Source organism: Pagrus pagrus (assembly GCF_965226575.1).
Source record: "Pagrus pagrus genome assembly, chromosome: 3".
NCBI lineage: Eukaryota > Metazoa > Chordata > Actinopteri > Spariformes > Sparidae > Pagrus > Pagrus pagrus.
In genome coordinates, this window is record NC_140187.1 from 8277172 (window position 1) to 8290009 (window position 12838).

Sequence of the window (12838 nt, forward strand, 5' to 3'; positions counted from 1 at the left end):
AGGATGTGACTGATGCAGTCTGAGGAGGAAGACGTCAGGAAAAAGGAGGGGGGAAAAGAAAAAATCACATTAGGGATGAACCCTTGTATTTTCAGATTGTTGCTATATCACATATAAGCATCTTCTGGGGATTTTAAGCTCCTGTTATGATCCTATTTGGACTATTTCATATTTAGGGGGTTTATGCGGTTGCCAGGGGATAAAATGATACCACTAAATCCAAAAAGTATGATACAACCAGCTACAGGGGTTGTACGCTGAGTATCTGGACATCTACTCTATGGTTACATTTAGAAAAGGACACATTTATGTCGCCGGGAGAGAATATACGGCAGAGATCTCACAACTGTAGGTCAGAGAGGAGCGGAGGGAAAACAGAGCCCTCCACAATGCCGGCAGAAACAACAGTAGGTAATGGGGGCAAATAGGATGCAGGTCAAAGCAAAAATAACCACTTCCAATACCCATTACTGCTCGCCTATTCAGTCAGCGGTGAAACACACTCCCAATGGTGAAAATTACCTCCCTGTATTCAACTAAAAAATGTAACAAATGATTTCATGAGCCCCTAATAAATACATATTTACTGGGCCGGGATTAGAGTTAGTCATTATATCGCAGTACGAGCGCTAACAGGCATTTAGGACGACAACGGAGTCTTTAATTGGAACAGGGACTGAAGGCACAGAGGAACTGAAAATCCCCCAGAACCTCCCAGTGATTGAAAATAATATATATCCCTGAGGAAATTCAACATACTGTAAACACTCAAATGCTATTTGTATGCTTTACAGCTTTATGAGCGACGCTACTGTAAGCTACTATAGATGATGCAATTAGAGAGATAATTCTCCCATGTTGGAGACGCAACTTCCCGGGCTTTTCCCCCATGTAGCGTAGATTATGTTTGCTTGTACTGGTCTGACCCCTCCGTTCCCTCAACACGCACACACTTGCTCATTAAACGCCGCCACTATGATCTGCGTCCACCACCCTGAGCTCCCTGGTAGGTGATCGCCATAACGTCTGCCTCGTGGCCTGGACAGGCGCCTCAGCACGGCCAGAAATCAAGGTTGACAATGCAAACTGCTTCACTTTATTCAAGCACAACTCTCAGTCAGTCCTCCCACGTTTTTAAAGCTCCACAATTTCCTGTTTCTTTTTTTAAAAACACTAAAAAAAGGATTCCTCCTTCCATTTCAGCGACTCTATTTACATTATATTTATACTCATATAAACAGGAGTCTGGAGAATAAACCCATTTACTCTCACTTTTACCTTTTTTTTTTTTGCTTGTTTGCAGAATGCCGCAGCGATAAACAGACCTGATTATAGAGACATGATGTATGACTTAAAGACGTTCAGGCTTGAAAGCTGAAAAATGCATTTCCCACATTGTTACAGCGGTTGTTGAAATCAACTCACAGTTTGCAGCTATTCAACCTCCTCTATATAGCTGCATATAAACCTAAGCGACACCCATGAAGGGAAACAGCACATACATTTCACCGCCACACGGCAATCACCGTGACACCCTCTGATCATCAATTTTCAAAAATGCACAGTTCCAACTCCAGAGCATCTCATCGAGCATGCCGTTTACGCTGCAGCCGCTGCAGGTGCTGCCGGAGAGCACGAGAAGCGCTGCGCCAACTTGATCAAAGTGGGAATAATGAGAGCGCGCTGCGGTAAAGCGGGAGTCATGCTACGCTTTTTTGACTGTAGCCTTTCCTCTGATATCACCAGTCGTCGCGCACGTGTACACACACACGCACACGAGTGGAGTATCCGGCTCTAGTATTGATGAATTATTGAGGACCTGGAGTAGGGTTGGAAGCAACTTTACGCTCGTTTGTTTTGTATTCGCATTACGCCTCCTTTCCCACCCACTCCCCCTGCCCCCACCGACACACTGCCAGGCATGAGAGAGTGGGATCTCAACGAGGATGCTTTGGGGTGTTGGCAGCTCTGCTTTGCAGCAGTTTTATGGGGGAACTGATATAGTGTTGCACTGCAGTAAAAACAAAACAACAAGCCAACACTCCTGCTATTCAGTCTTGATATGTTAATTCGGCCAAAAACAAAAGTGGGAATTAACATCCAGAAGTTGATTAATTTAATAAATCAGTTTGTCTTTGTTTATCGTTATGTCTGAAATCCCTTTTTTTTAATCTGTATTTTAGATAGTCAGCAGGTCTTTAGGGGAAAAAATTAGATTTAAGGTCTCAGTTCTAATTAAAACTATGTGTCGAGATGGACATTTTGCACTTAGATCTCTCTCTCCTTGTATTTTTGAGTGTGTGTGTGTGTGTGTGTGTGTGTGTGTGTGTGTGTGTGTGTGTGTGTGTGGTTAGACAGCAGCACTTCACTAAAAAGTCTGACAGCTGCCTCCGGCACATACGGGAGATGCTTGATGACAGTCACAGAGGACAAACAAGCTGTACATCAACAAAATGCTTTGCAGGATGATATAGCGAAAGGCCAAACAGACATAAAAAGCATGGCGTGCTTACAAAGAAATAAATAGCAAGGATTGAGAAATATAAATATCCTCCTTTCACCTAGTTTAAAGTAAGTATTTAACTAGAATCAGCGCCTCCGTGCACCAGTCAAGTTACAGTTTACATCCATGTCTGTGCAGATTCACAGTAAGAAACATGCTGTCTTCACTTAGAGCAGGAGTACAGAGGACTGACGGAGTTTAATCACATGTTGCAACTGCACGGGTTGGATGTAATGTTAGCAGTTAATGTTTATGCAAACCACAGACACATGCAAGATGGACATCTGCACCAAACGTGGCATTTTGTGGTCACATTATATGCTTATGTCATATCAGGAGGTGGAGGGGACGGCAGTGGCGTTATCACATACCAACAAGGCTGCCAAACGGCTGACCACAGTCAGGGTCACGCCACTGGTTATTTTAAAGGATACCTAAGGACATTTCCAGCCATTTTTGTGCTGTCAAAAGCGGAATCTTTTAAAGGAGACCCGTGGACATTTCCAGTGTTTTTTGTGGGGACCCATGCCGGCTATTTTTCACAGGAAGTCGGATCATCTCCATCCATGATCGTGGCGACCAAAACAGGTTTTTTTAAGCCAAACCATTATGTTTTCCTAACCCTATCCAAGTGGTTTTTGTGCCTAAACCTAACCAGAGCATAAGCACAGCGTTGTGACAAGAGAGAAATAAAAAAAACTTGACCTAAACAAACATAAAGTTGCAACATAAAGAGAGGTTTTGCAGAAACGTTCAGTATCCAACCACATGTGAAATATGGCCACAATAATGGCGGTGAGTGACCCAGGTTATTGGCGCATTTGAAGAGCTATAATGAGAAAGATATTATTGATTGAATTTAATTAAAGGCCTGACACTTTTCTGTACGATAAACGTGTCAACAAAATGCATCACAGTCATCACACGACATTGAGCAGACAATCTAAATCGCCGCCACAGAATTAATCCCTCTGATTCAGAGAGAACAGAGGAGGGAGCGTGGAGAGAGACGGCGCCGAAAGTTAGTCAGACATTAATGAGGCGAGGTTAGAAGGTTGAGAACAGCGATGGAACAACACTCCTGCTAATTGTCATGCTTTGGCACTGCGGAAATCGTCTTGCATTTGCAGCTTGATAAGCCCTGCCTAAGTGTCTCTGCGCAGCACGAACTAACCAGCGCTCCCCCGATGAGCGCGGTGACATGCCGGTGGCCCGGTGGTGCCAACAAAACAGGAGGGCTTGTGATCGAGTGTTCGCCGCCGTGCTTCCCCTCTCCAACACTGTCGGAGGTTAACTAGCATGACGGTCAAATCATAAGCACCTGCTTGGACTATTAAAGCGGTCTGGTCCTGAGCTTTTTTTTGTTTAACGCAGCCCCAGAGCTCCTTCAGATGAGCTCGTTGACACCAAGAGTGAGATTCCAAATGTGTTCATGTGATTTTAAACTGAATGTTATTTAACACTTGACTGGAGGCATGGCTCTAAGGATGGCAATGTCAGTCTATTGGTTGTATCGTTAGGCTCTACAGACTTTGTGTTCCACTGACTCCGGCGCAACCATTTAAGATTTTGAGTGTAATTTTGCAGACACGAGCATGTTGAATTAGATTGTATAGTAATAACTTTGGTGAACTTTTCTTCTTGTGCCACCATCATGACAACTCTGTAAAGAGCCAGTAAATGGAACTTGAGTTGGGACCATTTTCGTCAAACTATACCAAAAGTTTGGCGGCTATACAACATCTATACAACTTTCTGCAAATAATACAAACGTTACATTACTGCCCACCATTTAGAGCATTTTAAACTTTTCAGATTTATGTTTACCAGCTCTCAGGCAGTCATTACCTCCGCCAAGGAGGCTGTTTCTACCTTCGTCCGTTTGTTTGTTGGTTTATCAGCAGGATTGCACAAAAACTATTGAACAGATTTTGACAAAACTTGGATGGAGGATGGGTTCCAGCCCAGAACAACACCCATCACAATTGGCGTGGATCTGGATAAAGAGTATTTTTTCTCGCTTTCTTAAACATTATGAGTTACGATGTTTTTCAACATTCTTGTCAATTTCTTAAGGAACTGTACATGGCTCTACATGAGAAAAACTGGCAGATCTAGGTGGCCGGTATCTACGAGTGAGTACGATTTCATGCGGATAAAGGAGACTGTTGGGACTCAATCCATCAGAATCCATCATTCTGCTTTTTATTGTTGTCAAGGTCGCGTCGTCATTGTGTGGAAAATCCGAGCTTTGTCGCCACACAATGACAACGAGACATTGTATTCGCTGTGATGGATAACCTAAATGAAAGTTAGTGAGGGGTGTTTTTCATAATGCAGCGAAATAAACTGAAAACTGTCCAGGCCTGGAAGGTATTAAAAACACATTGTGCAATCGTATACACTACAGTGAGCTTTAGAAAATGCTCAGCAGAAACACAGAGTGTATAGATATTTACAGCTAATGGGCTGAAACATGACAAAAAAAACACATTTGTATGGCCCTTTAGGTTCTTCTATATAGGAGCACATCAGAGCTGTGCTGGTTCAATGAATAAAGCAGCAGGAGAGCAGCTGACGCAAACGTTCTGCTTCCATTTAATATAGTGTCACGTTGAGATTTGCCAGGTTTCATTTTTATCATATTCTGTGTTCACAACATGTTATACTACTAATGAGGCACATGAGAATTCACAACCACCTACAGTACAGTTTATTGTGTGTACAGTAATCATTTTATCATTTGTTCATTCAGCCTTTATGGAAACAGTTGGCACCGATGAGATTAAGACTGTTTTTTTCCAAGGGACGCCTGGCCTAGAAAGCAACATCAAGACAGTTGTACACAACTTACGGGAACATGCATACCAGGCAACGGCGCAATTAAAATGACAAGGAAGCGCAAACGTAGCTACGTAAGCGCCAAACAGTCAATAATCCGATGGCGGAGCAGCAGGATCAGGTCTTAGAAAAACACATCACAGCTGATGTCTTCATAAATCTGCATAAAAAAAACTCATAATCACTTTAAAATCACTAAGAAAGAGCTCATTGAGCCTTAAATGACTCTGTTATGAGTTCTGTGCCAGAGGAGTAGTGTATGTGATGGCTCTCCTGCTCCATTCAGCTGATTGTCAGAAACATCTCTCAGGCGAGAACAGATGTCTCTAGTTATTTGACCAGGCTCTCTGAGCCGCTGTATTCCCACTCTCACTCTCACTCTCAATCCCCCCCCGTTTTTTTTTGTTTTTTTTCCAGGCAGCCGACTGCAAATCTCTTCGCTGTGACAAAGCATCGCCTGTCAAGAGGATGATTCCATTGAGAGGCACTTCCTGATATGAGAGGTGCATTAATGTGATTAACCCACACTCACTATTGCTGTTTGATACAGGGGCTTAGGGGCTCATGTCACTCTATATTCTTCTCTATTGGCATGATCGGCAGGTAATGGAAAATATGTTGCTGCGTGAGCAGAGGCAGATAACTCAAAATGTAATCTAGGGTAAATTGTTATCGATAGCAGCATCCGCCGCCTGATTATGCAAATTTCACTTGAAAACGCAAAGATAATGAAGAACAAACTCATCCTCTGGAACCTCAGAAACAGATTTATGCCGTTCTGCAAAGTTAATACGTTCTCATTATCACAGCAACAATTATCAAGTATTAAAAGCATAAAGATCAAACAACTATCTTCCAATCATAATGCTGTTATTCCCACACCAACTGTGTTTCATTGAATTTAAATGAATAACCATTTAGTTTAAACACACCTGCAGTCTGGTTTAATTTAATGACTTTATTAAATATCATAAAGCTGAATCAAACTCTCTGACTGAGACACAAAGAGCTGCAGAGGCAGAGTGCATCAATTCTTCAGCGGGGCTTCTTGTATGCATGTGTTTCTTAGGTTTCGCACAGCTAATATTAATCATCCACATGATAGAAGGGGGCTTTTCGCACTCGCTGCACTGAGAAATTATTCATTTGATGTCAGAGTCATCATCCATTCAGCTGCATATAAATGGCCACAGGTTGTACGCGTGTTTTGATCGCACCGTGATTGAAGCTGCAAACATATAGGAGGCGCAGCAGAAAAACAACTGAGCGGCGGAAATTCTGGGACGCCATTCATGGTGCTTTTTCATCAGGCATCTCTTCCCCCGATCCTTAGCTGGAGGTACTGGCAGAAATAGATTCCCGTAGCGAGCGCGTTGCTTTTAATAGAGGCATCTCCCGGCTTAATCAAAGATACCAGGAGAATGGGCACGTACGACTCACGGCGCGTGAGGAAAATCTTGGCGCAGGCTTAGTGTGAACTTCCTCATTTCAAAGCATTAAACATACATACCCCGTGTGAGGATGTATGCATGTGAGAGACGGCTCTTTCTTCACAGTCCCCAGAGAACATGTGATGCACCAGAGGCAGCAATAGAAAAAGTAAGTGAAGTGCTGTGTGACTGTGCGACTCTTTCAGCTTACACTCTTCTCGATCAATGGCTCAGATAGATAATAGCCTCCATGGAGACTTGCATCTTTCTCTCTATCCTCGCCTCAAATCCCCATTTCTGCACGCCCTCGCCTCATCTCTTCCCTCCCCGCTCCACCCCAGCTGTCAAGCATGCAGCACGGGAAGCCCACCAGCTCCAGAGGGCAAGGCACGGCGGAGCACACGAGAGGGTCTCGGGAAGAGCACGGGGGAAACATCTGGCAGACCCAGAGAGAGGCCGCCCGTCGCTGCCGGCCGCCGTCGTGTCATCGCAGCTTTTCCCGGGCCGCCTGCTCGCAGCTGATCCTCTAGGCCCGCTGCCTCCATCAGAGTGGAGAAAATCCACTCGCTAGCTCAATTATGCAAGAGGTGTGAATTAAACATGAGGCTACCGCACAGGAATGTATACACACACATGCACAATACATAAGCATACAATATCACAACCCCATCTGTACGCTGGCGCCAGAGGGGCTTCGCGGGGGCCCCCACTGTGCACACAGAACACCGAGGAGCTCACAGTAACCTTGAGAAGGGAGCACGGACACGTAGCCCAGACTGGTGTGAGTGACGCTGACGAAATAGGCGCTGAGGAATTTTGCCATCCTTGCCACCTATTACTTCCCTGCGAGATTTAAAGAGCAAAAACAGCCTCGTGTGGGAGTTAAGCCTGGAGCCAGAGGCAGAGCTGATTCCTTCCCCGTTCCCTCTCCCTCTGCATCTTTGTGTGTCTCCCTCTCTCTCTCTCCCTTCCCTCACTCTCTGCCCTTTATTAATCATCCTTGGTTAGTGGGGCAGAGAGCGTGGTGTTAGGAGCTCTTGGGATTGTAGAGCCATGAAACACACACACACACACAAACACCTTTATGTGTTTGTGCATGCGTGCACACTAATAGGCACCGGGGCTCATAAATCTAGGCAAACATTCTCCCGTTCATCTCTTGTTTGCTCGTGAAAAGATATAAAAATCAATCAAATATTAATAAAAAATGAGTGGAAACTCCTCGCAACTGACACACAGCATAAGTACGCATGTGCACGCCTGCAGCTGATCTTCAGGGATCCTGGCCTGAGGGTCCTGGGACTCTGCTGCCGCTGCTGCTGCCGCTGCTGCTGCTGATGTAACCTTTTGAACAGCATACAATGTGCAAAATGAGGCCAATCTCCCTCGCCAATAGCCACACAACCTTTCACCTGAGAACCAGCAGCATCGCCAGCTATTAGTCCTCATTATCAGAGTGTTTGGATGTTGCAGCCAGCATCCTTTTTTTTCCTTCTTTTTTTTGTTTCTGGAGAGCCGGATGTAGAATGATGAGACAACGAGACACAAACCCGGCTCACCACTCCATGCGTCTGTGCGAGCCAATGGCAGCAGGGTAGCCGGAATAATGGAGGATGTAATAAGGCCTTATTTCTATGCATGTAAGTGCACTTAGCCTAGAAGGCTCCGACTGGGCTACATGCCATTACTACCATTATCACTAGTGGATCTTCCTGACAAAGTGGTGAGAGAATTGGCCAATTAGATGTTAGGGGACAGCAGGAGGTTTACAGCACAAGTCCTCGGTGTCCTTTGGGAGAAGTGTGTGTACTCACTTTGTTCACCTTTTCACTCTGTTTTTGAGGGGTTTAGACAACTTTAGCTCACATGCACACACCCATATGTCACAGGGAGACTTATAAACCTATTCCAAGTTATATATGATGTAATCTGTGAGGATAAATCTGAACATTAATGTTATTAGAGCATTTTTGACTTGAGATGAGGGCACTAATGTTTCTGCTGGGTGTGTACAAGCATGAGGGCTCATCTTACAAACAGCTCAGGTGAGAAAAAGGAAAGCAAAGCGTGGAGGACGCACCTGGTTTGACCGTCTTCAAGCGAATCGGCTCCCGAAAGTGGCGGATGACAGCCAGGGTGTCGCGGTTTGTAAGTCCACTGACCGGCGTCCCGTTCACCTCCAGCAACACGTCCCCGTAGTAGGGCAGCTTCCCGACGTGACACACCAGCACGTCCAGCTTCATCTGGCCCAGGTAGGGGAACTGTCCCAGCTCTGCTCCTCCCAGGACCTCCACCACGGAGCCAAAGTCCCCCAGGTTCCCCCATGACACCGCGCACTCCACCACTTTGCTGGACCAGTGTTTCTTCTTCTTCAGCGTTCTGGACATGGTTACTCCCTTTTTTTCCCCCCCCAACAACTACACTCGAGATCGGACTGGTTGCAGTGGCCTCGGCTCGCTGTTGTTAGACGAAGGCGAAGTGACGCGGCCTAATAAACCCTCCGGAGTTCTTCTCCCGACCTGCTGAGGATTTCATCTTCCTGACATTAAGGAGGCTGGTTTTCACCCCGTGGATGTGCCGCTGAGCTCTGTCATCCCACGGGCTTGTGCTCCGGTGTGCGCACCGCCGCCCGGGCTGCAATAATTCCAAGCGCTCCTTGTGCGTAAAAGCAGGCGAGTTGATAGCGGCGAGATGGTTAAAAAGGAGACGATTCGGGTTTGACGCTCTCCATCGCTACTCTGGAAACATATCCGCGCTTTCGCCTCCTCTGGACGAGCCTCCCGACGCCAAAACAGAATGTAAACAGAGGATTTTCTTTTTTCTTTTTTTTTTTACTCACTCGGCGGCGGATTGTGGAGCGTCTGTCGCTGAAATGTAGTGCGTCAACGAGAAATCCCTCATACCTGTGGGCAGGCTGGAAATAACAGACGGGCGGCAGCGATCACCGGCGGGCGGTTGAAGCAGTTGAGATCCAGCCCACGGTGAGTGAGCTGAGAGACATCTGCGAGCGTTCCTTCTGCCACAGGTTTGAACACACCTGGCACCGCCAACAGAGATGTTGCCAAGCTCCGGAACGCCCCTTTTTTACGCTCAGCGGCGGCGGCGCTTCTCCAGACGCTCATGCTGGCTCCATCCTCCGGTGTGCTGCGGTACTAAACGACAAGAAAGAGGGGAAAAAACACTGTATGAGTCCAGTAACGCTCACTGTCACTTATTGTCATATAGCCCCGGTCTTGAATGTATGCTTACCTGCATTTATTGTAACATTTAGGAGCGCGTTCTCGGATGTTTGGCACAGCGAGTGTGACACACAGGACTGACTACAAACACGCGGAGCATGTAATCCTAATATGAAGCGTGCAAAACAAATTACACCTAATTAAGACGCTTAATTTGCACAGAGCGAGGTGAGAAGTCTCTGGGAGGACGTTCCGTTTGATCTAATAAGCGTCTCCACAGCGCCACCTACTGACACAGCCGGAGAATCCACCCCTGTGCTCCAGCCCTCCCTCAGGTCTGTCACATACCTGCACGAAGACAACACTCGACCGCCTCCAGCCGCATTTATCCACGCATGACCTATGAATTGACTTAATCATTATCATCGCAGCTTTGTTTTCCTCTTGTGCACGCAGGAAACGCTCGCAGTCACCTTGTACTGTGTTAATGCATAAATTACCATCTTTAAAGTAGGTTCAGCGCTGGAAATCTGACCTTTGACTGGAGGGGGAAAACTACACTCCCACCTGGACCCACAGCCTGCACACCGCATGGCCTGGGAGCATGAGCTCGTGTGCATGTACCAACTAGTTCACAAAGTTGGGAGGGTTACTTTAAAAAAATGTTTTCTGGTACGGTTACTTATTACCTGGTCGGTAAAAGTAATGTAACTTGACTACTTACTCCACTTCTTTTGGATTACCTCAAAACCAAACACATGCAAATAAAGAGGAGAGAACTCCCACTCCCAGACCCTCTGGCTCTCTGTCCCTCAGCGAATCCACTTCAGACTTCTCCTCATCACCTACAAAGCTCCTCCACAACCTGGCTGCCTCCCTACTCCTCCACCTGAGGCCCACTCCCACCGGCACCCTCCTGTCAGCTGACGCCAAGGGCCTTCTCCTGCTGCTCCCGCCCTCTGGAGCTCGCTCCCCAAGAGCACCAGAGACTCCTGCTCACTGACCACATACAAGGAATCCCTCCGAACACACCTCTTTAAAATAGCCTACAACTTTTAATCCCCCATTTTGATATGTATGATAGTATTTTGAAAAGTCCTTAGTAGTGTAGTAGTGTTGTCACCATACTTGTATTTCTAACTTTGATACAATACCGTGCAAAATACCGATATTTGGGCATTGAGGGCATCAAATTTAACATTTTTATTGAAGGATAGATACAATAAGCCATGTGTGCTGTGAGTCAAGCAGCTTCTAACAGCATTTAAGTTGATGTACTTCTAACTATAGACAGAGGAGAGGGAGGAGGTGGGCCTGTGTGTGCACTGCAGCGCTGCATGTGTCACCTTATTGTTGGAGTGTAAGAAATCACAGCTAGCAGCAGCAGTGGTGGAAAGAGTGAAGAAAATCTGTTCTCAAGTACGAGGACAGTTATGTCAGTGAAATGTTACGCAATTACAAGCAAAACTGCTGGTATTAAAATGATGTGTATAATCAAAGAGGTTTCTGTTTGTCTTTCTGTGCACCTGTTGCACAGTTTCATGTTTTTTTTGTCCCTATGTCAAGTAACTAGGTAGATTCCAACACGTATTGATTGATTGATTGATATTTTTTATTTTCGTGTCATGCACATGGAGCGCCCAGCCCTCATGGGTTTGCAAGACAACTGAAAACACAGTTGCATTGCATTCATTACATTTCATTTCATCATGAAGTTACAAGTCATTCTGCAGTTGGTTTTAAACACAATAATCTGCCTTCTCTTCAAAGCACAACAAGGAAAATCTGCTACAAAAAAAACAAAGGCTCCCTTCCTAAAGCACAGCTCAAGTGTTTCATAATCAGCCAACCAAAAGAAATCAGCACAAATGGAGGACATTTTAGTGAAGAGTATGTCCCTTAGCTCACACAACAAACAAAGTCTGTCCTCCTCTGGGGTGCCACTAAACCTGCCGGTCTCCAAGGCTGATGGTAATGTTCCTGAACGCATCTGTGCACATAGGGATCTTTGCCTTTTATTGAAATTACACTTCACATAAGTAATGCAAACTTAAATACGTGTAAAATGACCTACTTGAAAAAAATACTCAATTACAAGTAGCCCCAGAAAAAGTACAAGCGTATAGATGCTATGGAAATGAGTACTGACACTGTCTCAAGTCTTCAGAATGGACACACATCTGTAATCCTGATGTTTTGACAACACTATGGGACATAACGGCTCCGTTGTCTTTAAATGCTGGTTTCATGACAAATGTTTCGAAATACAAGACGAAGCAGAACTGGAGTGGTGTTTAAGTGCAGCTGTGGAAGTTAATTAAACTTTGTGAATGTCACTTCATCCCTGGAGAGCGCTCGTCGTGTTTCACAGCGTGTTATAAACGATGCACAGTTTGCTTTTGCCAAAACCTCTCCAAATCCGCCGTGATGGATTTTTTTGACAATTTGGGGCGGCGTTGACTCACAGGACGGTCGTATGTCAGCGAGTTAATTAACGTTCTAACTGGAAGCGTGACGGGAAGGAAGGAAGGAACACACCTTCTGTAGTATTTGTGAAGCAGCGGTGGTTTCTGTTCTCCGGGTGTGATGCATTAGAAGCCTGCGTTTTAAATACAGAGTTGCCACCCCGAACATCGTGCTGAATAATTCATCGCCTTGTAGGGGATGATTAACAATGCTATCATGTCTTTGATGGGGAGAGAGGATCCAAACGAAATGCAGACTTTAAAAGCCGGAGCGCTCTCACATTCAGCTTGTAGCCAGTGTTTTCCTGCGTGGACTCTACTGGATTTATGTGGGAGGGACTTTAAAAAATGAGGTCTTTTTCTTAACGTCAAGACTGAGGATGGACTAGCAGTTCTCTTTTTAAAGGCCCATATTAGCTG

The 12838-nt window shown here is 45.5% G+C and overlaps 1 protein-coding gene across 3 annotated transcripts in view; it reads right to left on the reverse strand.

Annotated features, from left to right (window-relative positions):
- The window catches only part of magi3b (membrane associated guanylate kinase, WW and PDZ domain containing 3b), a 148414-nt gene extending 137016 nt beyond the window's left edge, over positions 1 to 11398 (reverse strand). For 2 of the 3 annotated variants that reach the window (XM_084346526.1, XM_084346528.1), the window contains exon 1: positions 8855 to 11398. In XM_084346526.1, the coding sequence (XP_084202652.1) occupies positions 8855 to 9161 (307 nt within the window). In that variant the 5' untranslated portion in view covers positions 9162 to 11398. The remainder of the gene's footprint in view (positions 1 to 8854) is intronic. The other variant, XM_084346527.1, reaches the window with a different exon arrangement.
- Positions 11399 to 12838: the final 1440 nt, after the last annotated feature.